Here is a 26906-nt window from a genome sequence, read left to right as displayed (position 1 = left end):
ACAGGCATGCGCCACCACGTCCGGCTAATTTTTGTATTTTTAGTAGAGATGGGATTTCACAATATTGGCCAGGCTGATCTCGAACTCCTGAACTCATGATCCGCCTGCCTTGGCCTCCCAAAGTGCTGGGATTACAGGCGTGAGCCACTGTGCCTGGCCAGTTCCTTGCTTTTAAGGGATTGTGTGAGTAGGCTGGACCACCTCAGATAATCCAAGATAATTGTTTTCTGTTTTAAGGTCCATGACCTTAATTACATCTGCAAAGGCCCTCTTTTGGTGACCTAACAGAGTCACAGCTTCCAGGGATGAGGGCATGGATATCTCTGGGGAAAGAGTATTCATTTGCCCACTGCAGGGCCTCGAAACCAGGATTCCAGCGCTGTTCAGACTCTGCTTTCTCATTTTGCTTTATATGTTTAGTCTTTTCCCTGCAGTGAAGGGGCCCGGGGTGCCCAGCACAATATTTTCCCAGTATATTCAGCATCACACCCTAAAATGCCTGATGATCAAAGACCTCTGAAAATCCCCAGGGAAGAGCCTTGAGCGGCCCAGCTCAGGTCACAGGCCCATCCCTTGCACCAAGCACAGTGTTGGGGTGCAAGGGGCATAAGGTACCATGACTGGTCCAGCCTGGCCGAGAGGCCACCCCTGAGACTAGAGGTGTGAGGTCTCCACTAAAAGACGGGGAGAGGTGCTAGCTACAAACCCAGAAATGATGTGCTCATCATCATAGGGGCCACCTGTGGACCCTGCTAGCCGTGCTCTGTGAGGCTGCTGCTTTAGTGCTGCACTGCAGTCCCGTGAGGGCACGCTATTATTATATATTTTTTGAGACAGGGTCTTGCTCTGTCATTTACACTGGAATGCAGTAGTGCAATCATGGCTCATGTGATCCTCAATCTCCCAGGCTCAAGTGATCCTCTCACCTCAGCCTCCTGAGACCAAGGCACACGCCACCACACCCTGCTAATTTTTAAATTTTTGTAGAGGCGAGGGTCTCGCTGTGTTGCCCAGGCTGGTCTTGAACTCCTGAGCTCAGGCGATCCTCCTGCCTCAGTCTCCAAAAGTGCTGGGATTACAGGTGCATGTCACCACCCCAGCCGGGTCGCATTATTAATGGTGCTCTAGTGGCACCAAGCCCCAGTCCCACCCCCCACCAGCCTCAGTTTCCCTCTCTGTAAAATGGGACAAATAAGAATCTCTGCCTGGCCAGGCTGTAGGGCTGCTGAGGAAGCAGAGAGAAGGGTGTGTGTGAAGAGGAGCCTTCGTGTGTGTGAGGAGGCCTTTGACCAGAGCCCGGGAAGGACTTCTGGACCCCTCCAGCTCTCCAGCCCACCTCTTTCCCAGGGCAGCAGAGCCACGGGCAGAGAGATCCGGCGGGCCCAGTGGGAGCAGGGCTGCCTAGCCTGCACCTGGCCAGGCTCTGCTCCATGAAAAGGCAGCCATTCAGAGCCAGCTTGGACGGCGGCCGGGTGACGAGAGACAGGGAGCCCTGTGCTCCAGAGAGGAAGCAGGCCTCCGCGTGGCCTCAGCGTGGGGCTGAGCTGCCAACCCAGGAGGGGAGGCGCCCAAGAGGGAAGACTAAGCTAGTGTTTGAGGCCGAGGGGCTGAAAGGAGACTGTGTGTACCCAGGCCGGCCGCCCGGCGGGCGGGATGTGAGTCATGGTGGCCTGGGGGAGGGTGCCGCCTGGGCCCAGCTGTCCGGGGCGACAGCACAATGGCCACCGCGGGTGAATGTGTGGCAGTGTGTGCTGGGGGTGGGGCTGAGGCTCTGCACATCTGCCTGGGCCACCCCAGGCTCCCTGGAGTGGGCACACCCCGTTGCCCTCTGAATGTGGCTGCCCCTCCTCCTTGCCCAGGTCTCCTCCAGGCAGCCACGCTGGCAGTGTGGTCCCACAGTTGCACAGCCAGTGGGCATCAGCCCCGCCCTCTTGCGTGCTGCCCACCAGGAAAACAGAAAGGCCGGTCCCTACTCTTGGCGGTGCCTGGTGTGGTGGGACAGGTGCAGGAGGGACAGACAGGAGGCTTGTGCGGGGCAACGCCGGCCGAGGAGGGGGCACCTGCTCCAAGGGAGGGGGCACTTGAGGTGGGTTTTGAAAGATGAGCAGGAACTCACTGGATTCTACAAGGTGGGTGGGAGAGCACACTGGAGCAGAAGGAAGCCGGGGTCTGGGTGAACGGAGGCCAGGGTTGCTGAGTTCAGGCTGGGGGCAGGTGCAGGTGGTAAGGGTCTGTGAGCAGTGCCCAGAGGGTCTGGAAGGTTGGAGGGGGGCACAGACTTGAGGACCTGGGCAAGGATCACAAGGGCTGCTCATGGATGTGACAGGCCCTGTTGGGTTCTGAGCCCCCTCCCAAGGGCCTTCGGGCAGTTTCACTGGTAGCAGATGAGCTGGTTGGGGAAGGCCCCTTCCACCTGGGAAAGGCCATGGGCATGGGGGGTATGTGTGTGTGTGTGTGTGTGTGTGTGTGTGGATGGGTGTGTGTGGATAGGTGTGTAGGTGTGTATGGGTACATGTGCATGGGTGTGGGGGGTGTGTGTGTGGATGAGTATGGATGGATGGATGTGGATGGTGTGGATGGGTGTGTGTGTGTGGGTGTGTGTCTGTGTGTGGATGGTTGTGTCTGGATGGGTGTGTGTGGATGGGTGTGTAGATGGGTGTGTGTGTGGATGGATGTGTGTGTGTGGATGGTGTGGATGGGTATGTGTCTGTGTGTGTGTGTGTGGATGGGTGTGTGTGTGGATGTGTGTGTATGCATGTCCCTGGGTGTGTGTTCAGGTGTTTGGATTCACATGTATGCCTGCATGGTTCTGTGTGTGTGTGCACCTGTGTGTGTGTGTTGTCTGGGTGTATGTGTCTGTGTGTGTCTGTGTATGTGTGTTGTCTGTGTGTATGTCTGTGTGTGTGCACCTGTGTGTGTGTTGTCTGTGTGTGTATGTGTGTGTGGTCTGTGTGCGTCTGTGTGCGTCTGTGTGTGTCTGTGTGTGTGCACCTGTGTGTGTTGTCTGTGTGTATATCTGTGTGTGTGTCTCTGTGTGTGTGTCTATCTGTGCCTGCCGATGCCCCTGCCAACAGCAGCCTCGGGTGCAGCCCTGCCGCCCTGTGTCTGGAATACACTGCTCAACTCCTTCCATGCCATCTGAGCCCTCTCTGCTTCCAGTTCCTGGGCAGCTTTGAACTCCAGCTTCTCTCTCTGGCTGCCCAGCTCCATCCCGACTTGCCTGGGTCGCACGCCCAAAAAAACCAGAGCAGCCAACGGGTGCCTGAGCACAGGAAAGGGTCCAGAGAGCTGCCCAGCCCCAGAAGGAGCTGCGTCCTCTCTCCACTGGCCAGCCTGAGGCTCCTCCCCACCCTAGAAAGAAGGGCTGGTCAAGAGCTTGTGTGGAGGCCTTCCCAACACTCCCCATCCGTTTCTTCCGCCTTCTGGGACTGTCACCCTAGGGCTTTGTTTTGGACAACCTGAGAGTCCCAGGGGCTTGGCATGGGGGGAGCGGGGCATCTCTGCAGCTGCTGAGTGAGTCTCTGGAACCCAGTTTTCTTGATAACAGCAGCTTCCTCTGACGGATCTGCCCACTCCAGGCTGTTCCCGTGGGGCTGCAAATCTCAGGACTCTGTCCCAACAACAGAACAACAGAAGGAAATTCAGAACCCAGGCCTGGCCAACCGTAGTACCCCGCCCCTGAGACGCGATCATTGGCCCAAGTTGGGAACATGACCAAAGCGAGACTCGTGAGAGTCCTTCCCTGGACATCTGTATAGGGAAGGACTAGGCTGAGAGAGGGAAAAAACCTCTTTTCTCTGAGGTCCTCGAGATGAGGTGACAAATGCCTCCGCCCGTCTGTGAATGTGAGCATGTGTTACTCCTGCTCCTCATGAAGAAGTCCGCGGGCCTTAGGGAAGAGCCAGGGGCTGGGCGGACTGTCCAGAAAGAGAGGCTGCGGTGGCCTGTTGTATGAGCCAACAAATCCCTCTGGCGGGAGTCGGACTGTTGTCTCTTGCAACCACAGGAGCCCTGGGCGATCCCTGCCTGGGTTTCCAGGGAGCACCCTCGCCTGGCCTGCGACATGCCTCACGGTTCCTCCCTGGCCTTCGCAGATCCTGCTCAGAGGCTGTGGCCACCCTCTCCCACTCTTCTCAAGCTCCTAAACCCACTTCCGCTTCCTCCACTGCCACCTATTTCAGTGGGAAAGCTGAACTTCTGTAACTCTCTCCCTCTCTGGCTCCAATTTCCTCCACTGCCGCTTCCCCATCCTGCCCTCCTCCTGCCCAGGCTCGGTGAGGCAGTGGCCCTCGTCTGGGACACTGGCTCGTCTGGCCCTTGCTCAAAGCCGACCAAGACGGCAGGGATTGGAGGGCTCAAAGCCGGTGGTTCCCAAACCTGCCTTCGCTTTGGGAATCACTGGGAATCTATGAGGAATTATAGTCTCCCAGGCAGCGTCTCTGCAGGCAGGCTCTGGAACTGGTGTGAATCACCTCCTCTAGGAGGGCAAGGTGTCTTCCTGGTTGTTGGGCTTGGCTTTATTGGGCAGCACCGGGCCGTGGAAGGGTACTCAGTGTTCCCTGCAGCAGGAGGTTGCCTGGCATGCTGCTTCTATGAGGACTCGCATGCAGCCTTTTTTTTTTTTTTTTTTTAAACAGAGTCTCTCTCTGTTGCCCAGGCTGGAGTGCAATGGTATAATCTCAGCTCACGGCAACCTCCGACTCCCAGGTTCAAGAGATTCTCCTGCCTCAGCCTCCCGAGTAGCTGAGATTACAGGCGCCCGCCACCACACTCAGCTAATTTTTGTATTTTAGTAGAGATGGGGTTTCACCATGTTGGTCAGACTGGTCTTGAACTCCTCACCTCAAGTGATCCGCCCACCTCGGCCTCCCAAAGTGCTGGAATTACAGGCATGAGCCACCGCCCCTGGCCACCCGCAGCCTTTTTAAACTTCTTCCTGTTTTTGCTCAATGCCTTGCGATCCGGGCTCCTTTCTGACCCAGTCTTCCCTTGGGCAAGGGGACTTCCCAGACTCCAGACCATCCACGCGCTGAAGACATGATCATCTCCCTCCCACTCTCTGCTGGCTCCATCCTGGCCTCCCCCTCCCACCCCTTCAAAGGAAGGCCTTCTCCCAGGAAAATGTGTTGTCCCTTTTCATTTTCCATCTCTACTTCCCTTCGCTCCGCCCTAGATCCTGACACAGCCTCGGCTTCACACACGAGCCATTTCTGGGGGACATCAGTTTGCCTGGGGGCATCCCCCCAGTGCTTGTCTGGGCAGTGACCTCACCAGCCTTGAGGTCCCTCCTGCCCTGCCCTGCAGGATGGGTACTGGTGGTTTTCAAGGACCAAAGATAGTTGAGAAGCCGTAGTTCTCACGGCACACTCCCCATTGGGTGGCATGCTACACAGAAATCAACCCTCAGGCCCAACGCTACCCTACTGGAAACATCTGTTAGCACAAAGCACAGAAACAGACACCCGGCCTCTGCCCACGGGCTCAGGGAAGTCCCACTCTGTCCTGTCAAAACTACTTTTTTTAATTAGATGGAGTTTCACTCTTGTTGCCCAGGCTGGAGTGCAGTGGCGCGATCTCAGCTTATCGCGACCTCCACCTCCCGGGTTCAAGCGATTCTCCTGCCCCTCAGTCTCCCAAGTAGCTGGGATTACAGGCATGTGCCACCTTGCCTGGCTAATTTTGTATTTTTAGTAGAGACGGGGTTTCTCCATGTTGGTCAAGCTGGTCTCGAACTCCCGACCTCAGGTGATCCTCCTACCTGGGCCTCCCAAAGTGCTGGGATTACAGGCATGCGCCACCTTGCCCGGCTCAACAACTTTTCTCAGGAATTCAAGGACATGCTCATCAATGACTAGCTAACCTCCAGTGAGAGCACCACCTGTGGGGGTCCAGAACCACTCAGAGAAACTTCTAGGCCCAGGGGACTGGCCCTGCTGGTGGCTGGGCTCATCCAGGCCCAGGCAGAGGGGACTTGTGGCACTTCTTCCCAGGCACACATCTTCAGCAACACTTTTTTTACTACAGAACAATGATTTCTGACCCTCACGTGCTAATGTCTAGACCCTCTGCTGTGACGGTAGACAACCACATTTGAAGTGCTGGCTGCGGCTGCCCCGGAGTGTAGACTGCTGCTCAGTGTCTTTCAAAAACACCAACTAAAATTAACTCACAAGCTCACAAAATCACACAGCAGCACTGAGGCGATTACAGCCAGCACAGCTGCCTACCCAGGGCCACTGCTGGGCTCCAGGCTCTCGCCTCACAAGGGCCACCTCTCTGCAAGGCACACAGGACACATCACCTTCTGCTTTGGGGGTCCCTCCGGCCCAAGTTGACCCCCACCTTGTCCAGTCAAGCACCGACCCAGTGTGTCTTCTGGCCAGTCAGATACTCCCAGCCCTGGGTGTCTGCAGTCCTTGCCTCTGGGCAAAGTCCTGTGCTGGGGTCGGTCGCCAGCGGGGTCGGATTCCAGCTAATTCTGTGAAGGGGTGGGGTATAAAAGGAAGTGGAGCAGACGGGCGCGGTGGTCCACACCTGTAATCCCAACATCTTGGGAGGCCGAGGCGGGCGGATCACAAGGTCAGGAGTTCGAGACCAGCCTGACCAACATGGTGAAACCCTGTCTCTACTAAAAACACAAAAATTAGCTGGGCATGGTGGCATGTACCTGTAACCCCAGCTACTTGGGAGGCTGAAGCAGGAGAATTGCCTGAACCCGGGAGGCAGAGGTTGCAGTGAGCTGAGATAGTGCCATTGCACTCCAGCCTGGGCAACAAGAGTGAAACTCTGTCTCAGAAAAAAAAAGTGGAGGTGGCGATGCACTGAGGTGCCAAAAGATGGAAAAGGGATGTTTCTTGGGGTCCTCCAAGGGAGCAACCTGAGGTGCACAGAGAGGCCTTGTGACAAGGACACAGAACCCACCTCCTTCTTGGCCTGGGACTCCTGCGGCCCTATGCAGCCAGCTCGTCCATCTGTCGCCCACCCTCTTCTGGGATCCGCCGTTCTGGAACTTCCCTCTACCTCTGGGCTCTGCCTTCAGCCAGGGTTGGGGGCAGAGGGAGGGCAGATCCCATCACAGACTGGCCTGCCTTCCTCAGGGGCCTCACTCAGATCCACAGGAATCTGCTGGGGCTCTGCCCTCTGGCTGGGGCAGGTGGAACTGGCTGGCTTGGTGGTGGGGAGATCACCGTGCTTCCTATAAGGACTGGCCCAGCTGGCCCACAGGGGAGCGCGTTGGAGTAACAGGAGCCTGGCCAGGCTCCCACACTCCCCGCCCCCACCCCACCGTCAGGGACTCGCATGTAATTGTCATTCATTTCCCCTCTCTGAGTTCAGCCTAGGCACAGATCAAACGATTCCATGATGACAAACCGCCTGTCTCAGTTGACCAGATTCCACCGGCGAACACTCGGCTGACCTTGGGCAGCTCCCTCTGCTCCCACCTTCTTGTGCTTCTGGGGCCTTGTGGGGTAGGCTGGATATCAGTGATAACACTAACCATAGCCAGCCTGTCACCAAGCTCGTCACGTAGGGGACGCCTATGTCTGCTTCATTGGCGTCATCTCATAAGGCCCTGAGCTGGCAGGAAATTGAGGTCTCAAGGGAATAAGCCACCTGCCCCCAGTGACAGCAAGGAAGTGCAAGACTCTGACCCAACCCCCATGCCTACCATCCCCAAACATGGGCTCAAAACCCCTTCCCAGGGACAGCTGTGTCCACCCCTCAGCAGGAGGAGACCCCACAGCACCAGGTGAGAGAGGTCAGTGCTGAGGCCGAGCAGGTAGCTCTCAGCAGAGCCCCTGCGTGGAGCCATGGAAGCCAGGCCACACTTGCAGGGTGAAGTGGGGAACCTGGAAGCCTGGGCAGTGCAGCAAAGTGCTTGGTACCCCATCCTTAAGGTTCAAGGGCACCTTGGAGGAGGAGGAAAAACTTAAGACACGATAGAATGTTCTGGAATGTTGTAAGTGCCAATTAGGGAATGTGAAGGGCCTTTCAGGCAGAATTCCAGAGGAATGCTGGGGCCGGTGCCCTTTGTAATGGCCCTCCAAAAGTCCCAGAGCAGGAGTGGGCTGCACAGAGGACACGGAGGGGGCCTTCTCGGTCCAACCAGGTGACTTCTGGAATCCTCCAGCAGGGAGAACATCGCTGGTCCTGCCGTTATTGAGATTGTTCTGGTCTTGTTCTGGGTTGAGAATCGGTGCTTAGCATCCAGCAGGATCTCCAAAATGCCCATAGAATTGAAATGGAAACTCTTTGTGGTCCAATCCTAACAGCTGACGTCTACTGGGCAGCTACAATATGCCAAGCCTGGTTCTGGGCCCATGCATGACTGGTTCACTGAATCCTGGAGGCATGCACCATTATTCCCACCTTACAGGGAAGGAAATGGGGCTGCAGAGGGGAACTCCCAGCCAGCTAGGAGAGCAGCGAGCCCAGAGTTAGTAAGCACGTCCAGGAGGCCTGCCTGGCCTGAAGGCTGGCGTTGAGCCCTTCCTCAACCTATTTTCCCGGGGACAGCAGTGACAAGGAGCTACTTTCCTACCCAGCACACAGGGAGGCTAGGAGTCCCCAGCTGGATCCTAAGCCCTCAAGGCCAGGGTGAGGCATCTTAACCTCCCCGCGTCCCCCACCGGAGTCCCCCACCCGCAGAGCATCTAGGCCTGGTGTGCACAAGCAGACTAATAAAGGCTTGAGGACAAAAAGGGTTTTGAGTGATAGGTAAAAAAAGAAAGGAGATAGGGCTAAGGCAACAGGCTGGGCCAAAAGGCCTTCCCTTGGTGGTGGGGAGCCCTCAGAGGTGGGAGGAACCCCAGAGGTGGAGAGGGGTCACGGGGGAGCGGGGAGCACAGAGAGGGCTTCCAGAGCCACAGGCTCATCCGGCCTCCTCCCCTAGTGGCTGGCTCTGCTCCCGATCCTGGGTAGCCCAACAGCTGGGCAAGGGGTCTGCCTGGGCCCGGGAAAGGCGCGGGGGCAGAAGGTAGCAGAGGGAGAAAAGGACCCCCTGCCTGCCTCTGACCCCAAAGACAAGTCTGAATGGCACCAGAGGGAAATGGCTGGGCCTTGGGGCGCCCCAAGGTCTTGGAGGGGACCAGGGTGTTCAGGTTTCCCACAAGCCCAGGAGGGGCCGGCGACCCCCCCGGGAGGCTCCACCGGGGACAGGCGTCCCGGGGAGTGAAGGTGACCCCCGTGGGCTCAGAAGCCCCGCCTCGGCTGTGCACAGCATGCTTGGCGCGCTTGGGGAGCCTGGGGGCCCATCTCGGAGGAACGGGGACAGGCGGCGGCGGGGCGGGCTCGGAGCGCCGAAGGGGTTAAGGCACCTGGGCCGCCGCCCCTGCCGGCCCCTCCTCCCGCGGCCGGGAAAAGGAAAGTCGCGGCGGGGGCGCGGCCCGGCCTCCGTCCCCGCCCGCCCGCCCGCCCGCCGTCCTGCCGGCCGGAGCCGCGGCGCCCAGAGCTGCGAGCCGCGCGCCCCTCCGCCGCCCCGGCCCGGGCCGCCATGTCGCTGTGGTGAGTGGGGCGCGGGGCCGTCGGGGGCCGGGGCGGGGGCGCGGGCCCGGGGCTCCCCCTCCTCCGCGGCTGCAGACGGGTGCCCGGACTCCCGGGATGGGAGATGCCCCTGGGCGCGCCGCGCTGGCCTCAGTTTCCCGGGGGCGGACGGGCGGGCGCGGCGGCGGCGGCGGCGGGACATGTCCGCGGTGCGCGGCTCCGGACCCCTGCGGGGCGGCGGGGGGTCTCGGGGCGCCACGCTCAGCTCCAGGACCCCGGCAGCTGGTACCCCAGGTCTCGTCGGCAGCCGGGTCCCCTCGCCCTTCCAGACTCTCGAGGGCCCCCTGCTCCCGGACCGCCCTCCTCCCCTCGGGGCTTCCTTCCGCGGGAGCTCCGCTGCCGCCCGCCCAGCCTCTCTCCCCCCTTCCCGGGCTTTCCCTACGGATGGAGCGGACCCGGCAGGTGGAGCGCCCGCAGCCCAGGGCCTCGCCGCCCTCCCGGTGCACCCCCGACCTCCCCGCTCCCAGCCTCGGTGGGCCGCTTCCCCCCTGGAACCCCTAGGGCTGGCAGGGCCGGATCTGGAGTCCTCTGCTCCCCTCCCCGGAAAGTTGGATCTTGGGTCACACCCACCAGCCCGCACCTAAGGTTACCCTGTCTTCCTCCAACCACAGGCCCCAGCAACCTGGGCACCCTATAGGGAAAATGTCTCTCTGTGGGGCTCAGCCTGCATTCACCCTGGGTGCCCTCAGGCCACTCCAGGCGTCTCCATGGGCTCCCTGTCTCTCCTGCCACCCTGCTCCTCCCCCTTGGAGGTCAGCGCCATCTCTCTGCGAGGCTGGCCCTGGAAGGCCACTCTGCTGTCCCTGGAGCTCTCAGCCCCCAGGTCTTCACTGGGGAGGCTCGGACAGGCGTCCTGGCAGCCGCCGGAGGGTGAAATGAGGAGAGGGGTCCTTCAAGCCAGGGGCTCAGGCCACAGAGCTTGAGACCACCAGCACTCCTGGCGGAGAGCTCTAATTTCTGCTTCTGAAATGGGTGTGACAGGGGGGTCTCTGGGCAAGGAGGTTCCCTCAAGGGCTGGGGCTGCAAAAGTGTCCCCTCGAGGTGGGAGGAACCCCAGAGGTTGAGGGGGGACACGGGGGAGCAGGGAGCACAGAGAAGGGGAGTACAACTGGGGCCTCATGTGTTCTAATGGGGTGTTGTGAGCTGGGCATGTTAAGGGAGATGTGGGGCAGTGCCATGCTAGAGGTGCCCACTGCATCCTGGACCTCCCTCAACCATCGGGGCTGCTCTCTGTTGGGTCAGAAGGACTAGAGAAGAGGGAGGAGGGCCAGTCTTCCTCAGGTCTCAAGCTCCAGTGTGCCCCACATGTGATGGAGCTCCCAGGCTGCACAGAGGGTCAGAGGGTTGCCCTCCCAATGACCCTGGCTCCGAGTCACCTGATGATACCGATGCCTGATGCCTACCGCTATGGGGGTTGCACAGGGGAATGAAAGCCATTGGGGGCTGAGTGTGGTGGCTCATGCCTGTAATTCCAGCACTTTGGGAGGCCAAGGCGGGCGGATCACGAGGTCAAGAGATCAAGACCATCCTGGCTAACCCTGTCTCTACTAAAAACACAAAAAATTAGCTGGGCGTGGGGGTGTGCGCTTGTAGTTCCAGCTACTTGGAAGGCTGAGACAGGATAATCACTCGAACCTGTGAGGCGGAGGTTGCAGTGAGCCGAGATTGTGCCACCGCACTCCAGCCTGGCAATATAGCGAGACTCTGTCTCATAAAAAAAAAAAGAAAGCTATTGGGGCTCCAGGGCTGGGGAACAGGGCAGAGGTCTCCACCCCAGCCTCTCCTGGTAAGGTGACAGCATTCCCCCAACTGCACACCCGCTCCCTGGCACTTTATATAGCACTCCAATCCTGTATTTTAGCCCCATTTGGGGAAGAAGAAATCGTAGCTCAGAGAGGTTGTAAATCACTCATTCAGCTTGTAAGCGGCAGGGCCTGATTCCACAGTGCTCCTTGAGGAGAGGGCAGGGTGGGAGAGGGAGAGGGCAGAGTAGGAGAGGAGGCGGGACCCTCCTCTGACCACTCAGGGGCTCCGGGACTGAGTCTGGACCCAAGTCCACTTGCCCATCTGGGGCTACCCAGCCTCCCAAGGGGTGCACCAGGAGAGTCGTGGGCTCATGTTTTCTCAGTCCTCTGTACTGTCCACTCTCACCCACAGGAAGAAAACCATCTACCGGAGTCTCTGCCTGGCCCTGGCCCTGCTCGTGGCCGTGACCGTGTTCCAGCGCAGTCTCACCCCTGGTCAGTTTCTGCAGGAGTCTCTGCCACCCACCCTGGAGCCACAGAGGGCCCAGAAGCCAAACAGACCGCCGGTGAACTCCAACAACTTCTGGAAGAACCCGAAGGATGTAGCCACGCCCATGACCATGGCCTCTCAGGGGCCCCAGGCCTGGGACGTGACCACCACTAACTGCTCAGCCAACATCAACCTGACCCACCAGGCCTGGTTCCAGGGCCTGGAGCCGCAGTTCCGGCAGTTTCTCTTCTACCGCCACTGCCGCTACTTCCCCATGCTGCTGAACCACCCAGAGAAGTGCAGGGGCGATGTCTACCTGCTGGTGGTCATCAAGTCGGTCATCACGCAGCACGACCGCCGGGAGGCCATCCGCCAGACCTGGGGCCGCGAGCGGGAGTCAGCGGGCGGGGGCCGGGGCGCCGTGCGCACCCTCTTCCTGCTGGGCACGGCCTCCAAGCAGGACGAGCGCATGCACTACCAGCAGCTGCTGGCCTATGAGGACCGCCTCTACGGCGACATCCTGCAGTGGGACTTTCTCGACACCTTCTTCAACCTGACCCTCAAGGAGATCCACTTCCTCAAGTGGCTGGACATCTACTGCCCCCACGTCCCCTTCATCTTCAAAGGCGACGATGACGTCTTCGTCAACCCCACCAACCTGCTAGAATTTCTGGCTGACCGGCAGCCGCAGGAAAACCTGTTCGTGGGTGACGTCCTGCAGCACGCTCGGCCCATCCGCAGGAAAGACAACAAATACTACATCCCTGGGGTGCTGTACAGCAAGGCCAGCTACCCGCCGTATGCAGGCGGCGGTGGCTTCCTCATGGCCGGCAGCCTGGCCCGGCGCCTGCACCACGCCTGTGACACCCTGGAGCTCTACCCCATCGACGACGTCTTCCTGGGCATGTGTCTGGAGGTGCTGGGCGTGCAGCCCACAGCCCACGAGGGCTTCAAGACTTTCGGCATCTCTCGGAACCGCAACAGCCGCATGAACAAGGAGCCGTGCTTCTTCCGTGCCATGCTGGTGGTCCACAAGCTGCTGCCCCCCGAGCTGCTGGCCATGTGGGGGCTGGTGCACAGCAACCTCACCTGCTCCCGCAAGCTCCAGGTGCTCTGACCCCGGCCGGGCCACCAGGACAGGCCAGGGCACGTGCTCCTGAGCCCCCATCATATCGGGGCAGGAACGGTAGTGCCCAGGCCTAGCCCTTGGTCCCCAAGGGGAGGTGGAGGGTGGAGGCCTACGTGCCACTGGGTGTGCTGGGGTGCAGATAGCCAGAGAGGGACCTCCCTGTGTGGATAATTCCAGGAAACTGAGGCCCAGGAACGGCTGGAGCTGCCCAGTCTGGAGGCCCTCTCTGAGAAGTGACCTAGTCCGTGGCTGGCCCCTCAAACCTGGTGGGAGGTCCTGGCGATCTCTGGAGGCACTCTGTGCTCAGGTACTTGGGCTAGGCTTGGCCTGATGAGTCTGTGGCCGCTCCTCATCTTCACAGGGAAGAGTCTTCTGTGAAATGCCTCAGTCTCCCCAGGGGCCAGGCGGGCCTGGCAGGAGGAACCTGACCCTGTGCAGGCTCACAGGCACCCCCCGGTCCACGCACTGGGCTCCCAGCAGGCTCTCCGCAGTTCCAGGCCTGCCTGCAGCCGGGCCGTCTCCCCTCTGGGGCCTCGGCTCCAGGGCCTCTGCTCCTGGCTGTGTCCTGAAACACCTAGAGGGGCAACCGCTCTGACTACCTCAGTGCCCCCAGAACCTCCCAGCCCACCCGAAACAGGGCAGAAGAGCAGCGCTCCTGGCCCCCCGAAACCCCAGTGCTGCCGACCCCAGCCCGAGGCGAGTCTCTCCCACAGTCCCCACCCCCCTAGGCCTGGCTCCCTGGCCGGAAAGCAGCCGCTTTGGCCCTGGAAGTGGACATTCCTCTATTACTGTGAAGTCTTATTTATGAAGAATGTGGACGGAGAAGGCTCCAGGCTTCAGGAGTGGGGGGTGTCCTCCCTGGCCCTCCTCCTTCCCTTCCCTCATTCCAGCTGCCTGCCCCCAGCACCCCCAGCACCCCCAGGCCCCTCACAGCCCCCTCCAGAGCCCTGCCCCCGCTGCACCCTACTAGGCTTCTGCAGGGCCTAGTGGACCAGCGTCTGCCCTGTGCAGGGTGGCTCAGCCGTGGGGTGGGTGCAGAACGTTGCCACCTCCTACCTCAGCAGGGGTCACCTAGGAAAGATGGAGGGATCTACTATTTTCTCAATAAAATGGGACTTTTTTTTTTCTGGTGTGAAACTTCCTGTTCCCAGCTCCATTAGAGAGCCTGTCTGGGGCTGAGGTTGCCAGAGAGATTTCAGAAGAAGACACAGTTTGTTCCTTGTTCTTGGCTGGGGGGTACACAAGGACTTCTTGAAGGGATTACAGTGGGGATGGGGGTGTGGCAACAGAAAGACGTGGGAGCTAGCAGTGCACCCGGCCCTTGCCTGTGTCCTGGTGGACAGCTGAGCTGTGGCTCAGGCATGGGCCAGTGCCTTCCTGTCCCTGCCAAGGGTGAGGCCAGAGCTGGCCTGAGGCTAATGTTTTGGTGGGTGGGATTAGATCAGGGTGCTGAGGCCGGTGGGCTCCCTGAGGTCCCTTCCAGTGAAAGCACTGAAGTGGTTTATGGCCCTGTGCCAGGGACCTTGGCCCCAGCTGCTGACCTCCAGGATAGGGAGGGAGCTGCCTCCCCCAGAAGAGTCACTCAGGCAGCAGTAGAGCAAGCCAGCAGCTCCCTGCCTGCACCTAGCTCAGGGGAACCCCAGAGGGGTCAGATGCCCCTGGAGGGAAAGGGGACAGCACTGCTCTTTCTCCCTCCCCAGCATGGGTCTTCCCACAGTTCCCTCTCAGCCAGCTGGCCGCATAATTTGCAGAGCCCAGTGCAAAATGAAATTACAGGACCCTGGTTCTAAAAAGGTATTAAGAATTTTCAAAAAAAAAAAGTGGCCAGGTGTGATGGCTCACACCTGTAATCCCAGCACTTTGGAAGGCCAAGGCGGGTGGATCACCTGAGGTCAGGAGTTTGAGACCAGCCTGACTAACACAGTGAAACCCTATCTCTACTAAAAATACAAAATATTAGCCGGGAGTGTTGGCATGCACCTGAAATCCCAGCTACTCCGGAGGCTGAGGCAGGAGAATCACTTGAACCCGAGAGGTGGAGGTTTCAGTGAACTGAAATCGTGGCATTGCACTCCAGCCTGGACGACAGAGTAAAACTCTGTCTCAAAAAAAAAAAAAAAAAAAAAAAGAATTTTAAGGCCAGGTGCGATGGCTTACATCTGTAATCCCAGCACTTTGGGAGGTCCAGGTGGGTGGATCACAAGGTCAGGAGGCTGTTGAGACCAGCCTGGCCAACATGGTGAAACCCCATCTCTACTAAAAATATAAAAATTAGCTGGACATGGTGGTGTGCGCCTGTAGTTCCAGGTACTCAGGAAGCTGAGGCAGGAGAATCACTTGAACCCAGGAGGTGGAGGTTGCAGTGAACTGAGATTGCATCATTGCACTCCAGCCTGGACAACAGAGTGAAACTCTGGCTCAAAAAAAAAAAAAAAAAGGGAATTTTAAAGGCTGGGCTCACGCCTATAATCCCAACACTTTGGGAGGCTGAGGTGGGAGGATGGCTTGAGCCCAGGAATTTGGGACCAGCCTGAGCGACATAGTGAGACACTGTTTCTACAAAAAATTTAAAAATTACCTCAGAGTGGTGGCACACACCTGTCTGGGGCCAAGGCTGCCAGAGATTGCCCTGGGGGGCCTGAGGTGGGAGGATCCCTTGAACCCGGGAGGTCAAGGCTACAGTGAGCCATGATCGCATCACTGCACTCCAGCCTTGGTGACAGAGCTAGACATTATCTCAAAAAAAAAAAAAAAAAAAAGGCATTTAAGATTGCCGTAGCAGAGCATTGAGCATTAAACCAAGTGCCCAGAGCTTCTGAGCAAGGCCTGCCACTGTGATGCCAGCCCTGTGTGTCCCTCCTCACCCTCAGAAACCAGGTCCTGCTCTGGACTGCAGAGAGGGGATTGGGGCTACAGTTCAGCCTGGGAGAGGGCAGCCCAGGGACACCCAGAAAATAGAGAGAAAACAGAGGCATACAGGGTGGAGGCCCAGAGGCTGCTATGGGTTCAGCTGAGGATCAGGCAGAGCGCACCACGTATACTGAGGGCTGCCGGGAGCAGGGTGGGTGCATTCTGAAGCAGAAAGGAGCTCCTCTTGGGGCTGGACCTGGGGGTGAAAGAAGGGGAGGAGGCTGGGAGGCAGGCAGGTTGTGTTCTCAGGTCTTCTAGGTTCAGGAGTGGTTCACAGCAACCTAAGGGGTCAAAGGGCAGTTTTGAGGTGCCCCTGCTGCTCACTCTGGCCCATTCTGCCCGACTTCTCCAGAAACCCATGGACACAAAGGTCACTCTGAAAAATCAGGAATTTAGTCTTGCTTCCTGGTAATGACAACAACTGACATTTTTATGGAGCACATTTCATATTCCTGGCACCCTGGTAAATAGTTAACATGTGTAGTCAATGACTTTAACTCAGGGTACAAATATGGTTACTTTTTAAATTTTTCTCATTGATTGCTCAAATACCTCGTATACCATTATTGGCAGAAAAAGAATCAATACCACACTCTTGGAACCCATTCTCAAATTGTCCAGGAACCTCAGGGGTTTCCCTCCTTCAAAGAGAGGGTTCTCTGGAAAGTCTGAGCAGTCGTCTGCAGTTGTTCCCACTCCCTCCACACAGTGGCGCTGTGGAACACCGGGCCTGCACAGTCCTGTGGCTTCTGAGGCTTGGCTACCTTCACTGCGCAGGCTGCAGGTGGGACCCATCCTTCTAAAACAAAGTTACCTTTCTCTCAGTCACCTTTACAAGCTCAATGATCTTTCCCCAAAGAGTAGCAGCATGGCAGGGGCGCTGGGTCCTGTGACTCCCAGCCAGCTACACAGTCTGCTGGGGGAACCCCACAGACTCACTCAGGTTCTCTCTGGCCTAGTGAAGCAAGTTTTTAGACAGTGAATTTTAGTTAGTCCCGGGGTCTTAACTCTTTCCTCCTCAAAGGCCCTGGCTTTGCAAAATGGTTCCCTCCTCCCCAGCAACTGGCTCTGCATTCCAAGAGGCCTTGAAAAGGGGCAGCCTTTGTCAGGCCTCAAAAAGTCCAATTCTACTCTTCCCCCAGGGCAATGGGTGCCTACTCAGCCACATTTACATAACTAAAGGAGACCACTCAAAGAATCCTATCCTTAACAAAGAAAGCCTGTTCCTAGGTGACTTATTCTGTGCACCTAAACTGAGAAGGAACAGGGAAAGCTTCTGGAATCCTGTTATACACCATGTTCAAAGTAAGAAATGGAGGGCCCTAAGAGAAAGATCCCACGGCTATAGTGTAACAGGCACGATTTGAACTCTGCGCCCTGCACACCTAACCCCCATACCCTACTGTCTCCCAAGAGCCTCCAGCCTCCCCTCTTTTCTCCTTAGCAGTAACTTAGTCGTAAATCTGTGTTTGCTATTTCTGTCTAAAAGGAGGAAAATGTTATGTCCAATGAGTGATTGAAATTGTGGTGTTTGGGGAAGCCCAGTGTTACTAGGGCTGTAAGAAATAAATTTTTCCATATAGTTATTGAAGCTATTGTGAAGAAAAACTTTTCTGTTCCAATGAAACACTATACATCATCTAACGCACAGCCAGACCTGTCTGCTTCCAGCCCCATTCATGGTCTTTGAGCTATTTTGCACCTCTTTTTAAGTTGCAGGTACTGAGGGCTTTGCAGACTGTCTTGTCAGGTGAAGCTTCCATTGCCTTCTCTTCCCCCCCCCGCACCCCCCACGGTGGAAAAACCAGTTTGCCTCCGTTTGCAATTCAATTCCTTCACTCCATATAAATTTGTGCTTTTTGATGTCTCCTTTGAACCAGTTATAACATCTGCCTTGTCCTTCTTATGAGTAAAATAAATCTTTAACACATGCTTGGTTTTTATTTCTGAACAAAGGTCACAAATTTACCTTTTTCTGAAAATTGTCTTTTACTAATTGCCTTTATGTAACTGAAAATGAACACAGATACATTATCAAACAGAATGCAATTTTTGCTTACATTTCTAAACAAAACTTGAATCTTGGAATAAATTGTGTACTCACTGTAGGTCTTCCCTAAGTGAGCCAGAGCTTAGAGCTCAATCCTTTTAGAGCCTTTTGCCCACCCCGGGAATTCGAGAAAATACCTAGTCCAGATCGCAACCAGGCAGAATGAATCCGAACGAGTGAGTGGGTGGGGCATGAGCCCAGACACTTTTTATAGCTCCCAGGTGACTCGGCCGAGCACCGAAGCTGGGAACTACCGGCCCGGGCAGGGATTGACGGACCGTGCCGCGCAGCCGGCGACCTATCACAAATCACCTTGGCTTTGTTTTCCGAGCTCAGGCCGAATCCCACAGGAATGCGCGGAATCCCTGCCCCCACCCCCGGCGAAGCTGTCCCCGTCAGGCTCCACCCGCCCCACCCCCGCGCCCCACCGCTCCTCGCCACTGGGCAGCCGGGTGGGCGCGGGCGTCCCGGGGCGCGATGAGACCCAGAGCCCCTCGCAAAAACCGCCTGGGCTGAGCAGGGGACAACCGCGCTCGGCCGTCGAGGGTGGAGCGAGCCTGGTGTGTGTGGTGGGGGTAGCATCCGCTGTATTTCGGGGCCTGCGGAGGAAGTGGGGATCTCGGCGCCACGGGGTGCACGCCTCAAGCGGCGACATCTCCCCGCAGGACCGGCCGCGGGGCCGGGCGAGGCTTAGGGTACGAGGCGGCGCAGACCCCCTAGCCGGCTGCTGGGCCCGGGGCGGGGCGGGGCCCCACGAGGAGCAAGGGGCGGGCCGGGCGGGACGGCTGGGTGAGTCCCTGCCCGGGCGATCCCAGGAGAGGGCAGGGAGCGCCCCCAACTGCCCGCCGGGGGCATCGTGACGCTGAGGTGGATGGGGCCGCAAGATTTGAGCAGGTTGTGTGAAATCTGGACCTCCATTACTTGTACCCCAGGGCATCTGTGTTATGCGGATTTATGCTGGAAAGCGCCACACCACGCTGTTATCAGGAACTGCTTCCTCGCACTGAAGTTCCAGGGACTGCTCGTTCCCTTCTCTGGCTCATCTGTGTAAGGAAGACGTTCCTCCAGGAGCCTTTCACCGAGGTCAGGCCTGAGGCTTAGGAGACCCAAAGGTGCGACATCCCGACAGCCTCGGAGGGATGAGGTGGCTTCCAGACCCTCAGGGCCACTTTGGGGGCCCCTACCAGGGAAGGAGAAATGGTCTTGTTTTACTGGCCAGGGAGGTGAGTGCAGCCCTGCAGGTCGTCAGAAATCACTGCTGTGGGCCCAGCCCACACACCTGTGGGGTCACAACTGAGGCCTTGGAGAGCAGGATAGAGTTTGCTGTTCTAATTGTTTAGTATCTGATCCCACAGACAAATGATAACAATAATCAATTTTTCATAAAATCTTAATATAAAAGCTAACGTTGGTAAGGGTATATTTGGTTTCGAGTGATGTGAGATTCAGCTCAGGTGGACACAGTGGCTCGCACCTGTAACCGCAGCACTTTGAGAGCCCTAGGTAGGAGTTTGAGACCAGCCTGGGCAACATGGTGAAACATTATCTCTACAAAAAAGTACAAAAATTAGCCAGGCATGGTGACATGAGCACCAGCAGCCCCGGCCACTGAGGGTTGCAGAGCTCAGGGAGTTGTGATGGGAGGATTGCTTGATCCTGGGCGGTTGAGGTTGCAGGGCTCAGGGAGTTGTGATGGGAGGATTGCTTGATCCTGGGCGGTTGAGGTTGCAGGGCTCAGGGAGTTGTGATGGGAGGATTGCTTGATCCTGGGCGGTTGAGGTTGCAGGGCTCAGGGAGTTGTGATGGGAGGATTGCTTGATCCTGGGAGATTGAGGTTGCAGAGCTCAGGGAGTTGTGATGGGAGGATTGCTTGATCCTGGGCGGTTGAGGTTGCAGGGCTCAGGGAGTTGTGATGGGAGGATTGCTTGATCCTGGGAGATTGAGGTTGCAGAGCTCAGGGAGTTGTGATGGGAGGATTGCTTGATCCTGGGCGGTTGAGGTTGCAGGGCTCAGGGAGTTGTGATGGGAGGATTGCTTGATCCTGGGCGGTTGAGGTTGCAGGGCTCAGGGAGTTGTGATGGGAGGATTGCTTGATCCTGGGCGGTTGAGGTTGCAGGGCTCAGGGAGTTGTTATGGGAGGATTGCTTGATCCTGGGCGGTTGAGGTTGCAGGGCTCAGGGAGTTGTGATGGGAGGATTGCTTGATCCTGGGTGGTTGAGGTTGCAGTGCCCATGCACTCCAGCCTGGAGTGACAGAATGAGACCTTGTCTCCAAAAAAGAAATTCTGCTCCAATTGGTTGCAACCAGCAAGGTGATTTGTGGGCTCACAGAAGTGGAAGTACAGGGATGCCTGCCTCAGGGCCTGATCCAGACAGAAACATAAAACCGCCACTCCCCACACTGAAGCTGCCTAGCTGGCAAGGGACAGATTGACATTGCTCCAGGGTGGCCTGACTGCGAAAGCTGCATGTTAGCCACCACTCAGCGCACGTGCTAGGTAGAGTCTGGAGGACGGAGGCAAGTCTGGAAGCAGCTGCCCGTCCACCAAGGCTGCCTGCAATTTGCTAAAACCACCTGCAATTTGCTAAGCGCTGGTGGGAAGGCCAGGTTCAGCTCAGATAGCTCCCGCAGACCCGGTCAAATGTTTCTTGCTAGATTTTGTTTTATGTACTTTTGTAACCAAGTGCCCCCATTTTTTCTAAGAACAACGGAATGAGTTAGTTTTGTTTTTTCAATTATTTTATATTCTCTCCTCTTTCCTTCCTTCCTGTTTCCTACTCAGCCCTTCAGAAATGCAAATGTAACCACTCACTATCCCCTAACTAGACATTCTCTTCAGGACAAGTTCTGTTCTTTTCTTTCTTTCTTTTTTTTTTTTTTTTGAGATTGAGTTTCACTCTTGTTGCCCAGGCTGGAGTGCAATGGCATGATCTCAACTCACCGCAACCTCCACCTCCCAGGTTCAAGCAATTCCCTGCCTCAGCTTCCGAAGTAGCTGGGATTACAGGCATGCACCACCACGCCTGGCTAATTTTGTATTTTTAGTAGAGACAGGGTTTCTCCATGTTAGTCAGGCTGGTCTTGAACTCCCAAACTCAGGTGATCCGCTCACCTTGGCCTCCCAAAGTGCTGGGATTACCGGCGTGAGCCACCATGCCCGGCTCAGGGCAAATTCTATGTGCTCCAAGACAGATCTTTCCTTGAGAGCTGGCGGTGGATTTGCTGACAGTGGTTTTGCAGACCAAAGCATACCCGCCACGGAACTTTCACCTCCATGCGGTGGCCTTGGAACTTCCACTCTGCAAGCTGGAAGTGACTTGCATCCTCCAGGAGGGCGTGTCAAAAGCATGCCCACTTGGCCACTTTACAACTTATTTCCGCCCAGGAAGGTGCCAGCTCAACTATCTGGTAGATAAGACACCAGGCGCAGGGGGACCCCTGCCTTGCACACTTCCCTATCCCCCAACTTATAAAAGTGTCCATGTGCTGCTCCAAAGGTGAGGCAGCACATTAAAAGGCAGGACACGTGTCTCTTCCCAAAGCTGCCTTTGGAATACATTCACTCATTGGTACCAGACCTCGCTCTTGTTCATTGGACTCTACATGCGGTGAGCAACTCACCTGCTTTTCAGTTACGCTTTGGAGTTATGTTGTTTAGCACTTAGAAAATAGCCTGGGGGCAGTGACTCAAGCCTGTAATCCAGCACTTTGGGAGGCTGAGGTGGGGGAATCACAAGGTCAGGAGATCGAGACCATCCTGGCCAACATGGTAAAACCCCGTCTCTTCTAAAAATACAAAAATAAGCTGGGCATTGTGGTGCATGCCTGCAATCCCAGCTACTCGGGAGGCTGAGGCAGGAGAATCGCTTGAACCCAGGAATTGGAGGTTGCAGTGAGCTGAGATCGCACCACTGCACTCCAGCCCAGTGACAGAGCAAGACTCTGTCTCAAACAAAAAAAGGAAAAGAAAAGAAAATAGAGGGTGGGTCCAGGCACAGTGACTCATGCCTGTAATCCCAGCATTTTGGGAGACCCAGGAGGGTGGACCACTTGAGGTCAAACCCCATCACTGCTAAAAATAGAAGAAATTAGCCCAGCCTGGTGGTGGTGGTGCATGCCTGTAAACCCAGTTTCTCGGGAGGCTGAGGCAGGAGAATTACTTGAACCCGGGAGGCAGAGGTTGCAGTGAGCTGAGATCATGCCACTGCACTCCAGCCTGCGCAATAGAGTAAGACTCCGTAAGAAAAGAAAATAGAGGGTGGCTGACAAAATGTGCCTTCTCTAGTGAGGATGTATGAGCCACCGTAAGGCACAGTAAGCCCAGCACCCCCAGAGATGTCCTGCCCTGTGCCCTGGAACCTATCTGTGCACATGATGAGATGTCACCCCCATAATTCGCTTAGGTTACTTACAGGCACAATTGGCCTTAAAATAGGGAGATAATCTGGTTGGGCCTGATCTAACCCCATGAGATGTTAAAAGCAGAGAGCTTTCTCCCACTGGCGGCAGAAGGAGAAGTCAGAGAGTCTAGAAGCAGAATTCACACGCCATTGCTGACCTGAAGATGGAGAGACAAGGTGACAAGGAATGATAGCAGCTTCTAGAAGCTAACAGCAGCCCCTGGCTTGCAGCCTTCAAGGAAATGGGAACTTCATACTGAATTCTGCCAGTAATAGAAATGAACCTGGAGTGCCGAGTGATGGGCATCTCTTGGGACAACTGGCACAAGTGCTGCAAGACCAGGGGCAAGAGAAAGCCCTACCACAAGAAGTGGAAGTGTGAGTTGGGGCGCCCAGCTGCCAACACCAAGATGGCCCGCTGCATCCACACAGTCCACGTGTGGGGCAGTAACAAGAAATACCGTGCCCTGAGGCTGGCCGTGGGGAATTTCTCGTGGGGCTCAGAGTGTTGTACTCGCAAAAGAAGGGTCATCAATGTGGTCTACAGTGCGTCTAATAACGAGCTGGTCCATACCCAGACCCTGGTGAAGAATTGCATGGTGCTCACTGACAGCACACCGTACAGGCAGTGGCACCAGCCCCACTATGTGCTGCTCCTGGGCTGCAAGAAGGGAGCCAAGCTGACCCCTGAGGAAGAAGAGATTTTAGACAACGATCTAAAAAAATTCAGAAGAGAGGCCAGGTGCGGTAATCCCAGCACTTTGGGAGGCCGAGGCGGGTGGATCACGAGGTCAGGAGTTCGAGATCAGCCTGGCCAACATAGTGAAACCCCATCTCTACTAAAAATGCAAAAATTAGCCACATGTGGTGGCACGTGCCTGTAGTCCCAGCTACTTGGGAGGCTGAGGCAGAAGAATCGCCTGAACCCAGGAGGCGGAGGTTGCAGTGAGCTGAGACCGCCATTGCACTCCAGCCTGAGAAGAAATACGAGGAAAGAAAAAAGAATGCAAAAATCAGCAGTCTCCTGGAGCAGCAGTCCCAGCAGGGAACTTCTTGCGTGCTTCACTTCACGGCTGGGACAGTGTGGCCAAGCTGATAGCCATGCGCCAGAGGACAAAGAGCTGGAGTTCTGTCTTAGGATAATCAAGGTCCAGAAAGGCAAATAAATCCTCTCTTTCTGTCTTCACCCATGTAATAAAGGTGTGTTTACTGTTCTGTTCCCACACCAAAAAAATGAGCTTGGAAGAGGACCCTAAATTCCAGGAGAGGGCTGCAGCCGGCCGACACTCTGATTTCAGGCTGGACAGAGAGCACAGCCACTCTGTGCTGGTCTCCTGACCTATCGGACGATGGCGAAATAAATGGATGTTGTGTAAAAAAGAAAAAACCAAAACACTCAGGAAAAAAAAAATGTTGGCAATACAAAGAGATATTGCCAGAAACACAAATGTAGTGAGTCTTTAACATACTGTTTAACAACCTAGAAGAGATTTAACCCACCAAAATCAAAGACATCAGGCCAGGCGCAGTGGCTCATGCCTGCGATCCCAGCACTTTGGGAAGCCGAAGCGGGTAGATCACTTGAGGCTAGGAGTTCAAGACCAGACTGACCAACATGGTGAAACCCCATCTCTGCTGAAAATACAAAAGTTATCCGGGTGTGGTGGCATGTGCCTGTAATCTCAGCTACTCGGGAGGCTAAGGCAGAAGAGTCTCTTGAACCCTGGAGGCAGAGTTTGCGGTGAGCTGAGATAGCACCACTGCACTCCAGCCTGGCCTGGACACTCAAAAACAAACAAACAGGCCGGGCGCGGTGGCTCACGCCTGTAATCCCAGCACTTTGGGAGGCCGAGGCTGGTGGATCACAAGGTCAAGAGATCGAGACCATCCTGGCCAACATGGTGAAACCCCGTCTCTACTAAAAAGTACAAAAATTAGCTGGGCGTGGTGGTGCACACCTGTAGTCCCAGCTACTCAGGAGGCTGAGGCAGGAGAATTGCTTGAACCCAGGAGGTGGAGATTGCAGTGAGCCGAGATTGCACCACTGCACTCCAGCCTGGAGCCTGGCGACAGAGCAAGACTCTGTCTCAAAAACAAACAAACAAACAAAAAAATCAAAGACCCAAAGAATACTATAAGTAGTTTGAATCAAAGATGTGTATCAAATTCTGTGCCACACACAGCTTGTCTCCGCTTTTTGCATGTGAAACCTTTACCGTGTGTGTATATTAGAAGGAAAGACAGCATCAAGTATCCCCCAAGGCAGAAATTACACAAGCCAAACCCTGTGTCCACCATACACAGTAAATCAGAAATTACCCACAAAAGGAAACCGAACAAGAGCAATGACAAAAATCCTAGTTTCTTAAATAACTGTTGAGTCAAAGAGAAAATAAAAACGATAATGGTTCATTGTTTTGAAATCAGGAATACCACATAATTATATTTAAGGGAATAACGTCAGTTCATGTCATTATGACTTCAAGGGGTGTTACGTGTCAGGCCTTGGGCTTAACTGTAGCTGCCGAACATTGCCCAAATTAACAACTTTAAATGCATTCATTATTGTAAGGAAAAAAGGCCAAGCGTGATGGCTCACACCTGTAATCCCAGCACTTTTGAAGGCCAAGGTGGATGGATCACAAGATCAGGAGTTTGAGTCCAGCCTAGCCTGCATGATGAAACCCCATCTCTACTAAAAATACAAAAAAAACTAGCTGGGCATGATGGTGCACGCCTGTAGTCCCAGCTACTCCGGAGGATGAGGCAGGAGAATCGCTTGAACCTGGGGGGTGGAGGTTGCGGTGAGCCAAGTTTGTGCTACTGCACTCCAGCCTGGGCAACAGAGTGAGACTCCATCTCAAAAAAAAAAGTTAAAAAAAAATAAAAATAAGTGAACTAATGTTTCACCTTAACATTGCAGGAAAAGAACTTTATTTTTATTTATTTTGTTGAAACAGGGTCTTGCTCTGTCGCCCAGGCTGGAGTACAGTGGTGCCATCTTGGCTCACTGCAACCTCTGCCTTCCCGGCTCAAGCAGTCCCTCCACCTCCGCTTCCCAAGTAGCTGGGACTATAGATGTTCCCTCCAGGCCCAGCTAATTTTTGTATTTTCAGTAGAGATAGGGTTTCTCTATGTTGCCCTGGCTGGTCTCAATCGCCTGGGCTCAATTCATCCGTTCACTTGGCCTCCCAAAGTGCTGAGACTACAGGCACAAGCCAGCACTCTGGGCCAGAAAAGAACTTTATTTATTTATTTAGAAAAAGAGTCTTGCTCTATCATCCAGGCTAGAGTGCAGTGGTGAGATCTCAGCTTAATGTAACTCCCCCGCGTCCTAAGTTCAAGAGATTCTCCTGTCTCAGCCACCCGAGTAGCTGAGTTCCTGCCACCACGCCCAGCTAATTTTTGTATTTTTAGTAGAGACAGGGTCTCGCCATGTTGGCCAGGCTGGTCTGGAACTACTGACCTCAGGGGATCCACCACCCCTGCTTCCTAAAGTGCTGCAATTACAGGCTTGAGCCACCATGCCCGGCCCAGAAAATAACTTTAAAACAGACTAAAATGAAACCAGAAAAAGGAAATAAGACATAAGAGAGATGTGAGTCAAATTTAATGAATTTGAAAGCAGTAGATAGCCGGGCGCGGTGGCTCACGCCTGTAATCCCAGCACTTTGGGAGGCCTAGGCGGGTGGATCACGAGGTCAAGAGATCGAGACCATCCTGGTCAACATGGTGAAACCCCGTCTCTACCAAAAATACAAAAAATTAGCTGGTCATGGTGGCGCATGCCTGTAATCCCAGCTACTCAGGAGGCTGAGGCAGGAGAATTGCCTGAACCCAGGAGGCGGAGGTTGCGGTGAGCCGAGATCGCGCCATTGCACTCCAGCCTGGGTAACAAGAGCGAAATTCCGTCTCAAAGAAAAAGAAAAAAGAAAAAGAAAGCAGTAGATAAATAAATCAAGTCAATTATTTTTTAAAAGCATTAAAATAGTTAAACCCATGCCAAATTTAATGAAAGACAAATGTAATTAACAAGTTAGTTAAATGCAATTTAAAGTATAAAATTAGAATTATTCATATGTGAATAGGTTTTTAATTTTTTATTTTTAAAATTAATTTTTGTTTGTTTTACAGACAGGGTCCTGCTCTGTCAGCCAGGCTGGAGGGCAGTGGAGCGATCATAGCACACTGTAGCCTTGACCTCCTGGGTTCAAGCGATCCTCTCGCCTCAGTCTCCTGAGTAGCTAGGACTACAGGCACGTGCTACCACACCCTGACATGAGTAGATTTTAAATCTTATTGAAAAGTATGCAGCCTGGGCAGCATGGCAAAACCCCATCTCTACTTAGCCAGGCACTGTAGCATGCACCTGTAGTCTCAGCTACTTGGGAGGCTGAGGCAGGAGACTTGCTTAACCCCAGGAGGCAGAGGTTGCAGTGAGCCGAGAGATTGTGCCACTGTACCTCAGTCTGGGTGACGGAGTGAGACTCCGTCTCAAAAAAGAAAAAGAAAAGTATGGTTCAAATTAATAAACAAAAGGAATAGAATCGAAAAGAAAAGAAGCCAGGAACACACACCAGTACTCCCATCTATTAGGGAGGCTGAGGTAGGAGGCTCACTTGAGCCCAGGAGTTCAAAG

The 26906-nt window shown here is 55.3% G+C and overlaps 2 protein-coding genes across 3 annotated transcripts; both read left to right on the top strand.

Moving 5' to 3' along the window:
* The first annotated feature begins 7634 nt into the window (after positions 1-7634).
* Positions 7635-17748, top strand: B3GNT7 (UDP-GlcNAc:betaGal beta-1,3-N-acetylglucosaminyltransferase 7). 2 transcript variants are annotated; one of them, XM_012434223.2, is made up of 2 exons: positions 7635-7750; positions 11701-17748. In XM_012434223.2, exons 1-2 carry the CDS (start codon positions 7662-7664, stop codon positions 12893-12895), a joined length of 1284 nt encoding a protein of 427 aa, XP_012289646.2. In that variant the 5' UTR covers positions 7635-7661; the 3' UTR covers positions 12896-17748. The 2 variants fall into 2 exon arrangements, with proteins under 2 accessions (XP_012289646.2, XP_021532593.2); XM_021676918.2 differs by lacking the exon at positions 7635-7750 and adding an exon at positions 9465-9504.
* Positions 17749-22566: 4818 nt separating this feature from the next.
* Positions 22567-23363, top strand: LOC105704689 (small ribosomal subunit protein eS8-like). Its single transcript, XM_021676916.2, has 2 exons — positions 22567-23004; positions 23241-23363. Exons 1-2 carry the CDS (start codon positions 22567-22569, stop codon positions 23361-23363), a joined length of 561 nt encoding a protein of 186 aa, XP_021532591.2.
* Positions 23364-26906: the final 3543 nt, after the last annotated feature.

This window comes from Aotus nancymaae, unplaced genomic scaffold (genome assembly GCF_030222135.1).
Source record: "Aotus nancymaae isolate 86718 unplaced genomic scaffold, 86718_ANA_hifiasm-v0.15.2.pri h1tg000008l, whole genome shotgun sequence".
Taxonomy (NCBI): domain Eukaryota; kingdom Metazoa; phylum Chordata; class Mammalia; order Primates; family Aotidae; genus Aotus; species Aotus nancymaae.
This window is presented reverse-complemented; position numbering and strand designations above follow the sequence as displayed.

Coding starts and splice junctions, on each gene's coding strand:
- B3GNT7 (XM_012434223.2), top strand. CDS start 7,662: ATGCCTACCATCCCCAAACATGGGCTCAAAACCCCTTCCCAGGGACAG. Junction 7,751..11,700: donor AGGAGACCCCACAGCACCAG/GTGAGAGAGGTC, acceptor TCTCACCCACAG/GAAGAAAACCATCTACCGGA.
- LOC105704689 (XM_021676916.2), top strand. CDS start 22,567: ATGGGCATCTCTTGGGACAACTGGCACAAGTGCTGCAAGACCAGGGGC. Junction 23,005..23,240: donor TAAAAAAATTCAGAAGAGAG/GCCAGGTGCGGT, acceptor ATTGCACTCCAG/CCTGAGAAGAAATACGAGGA.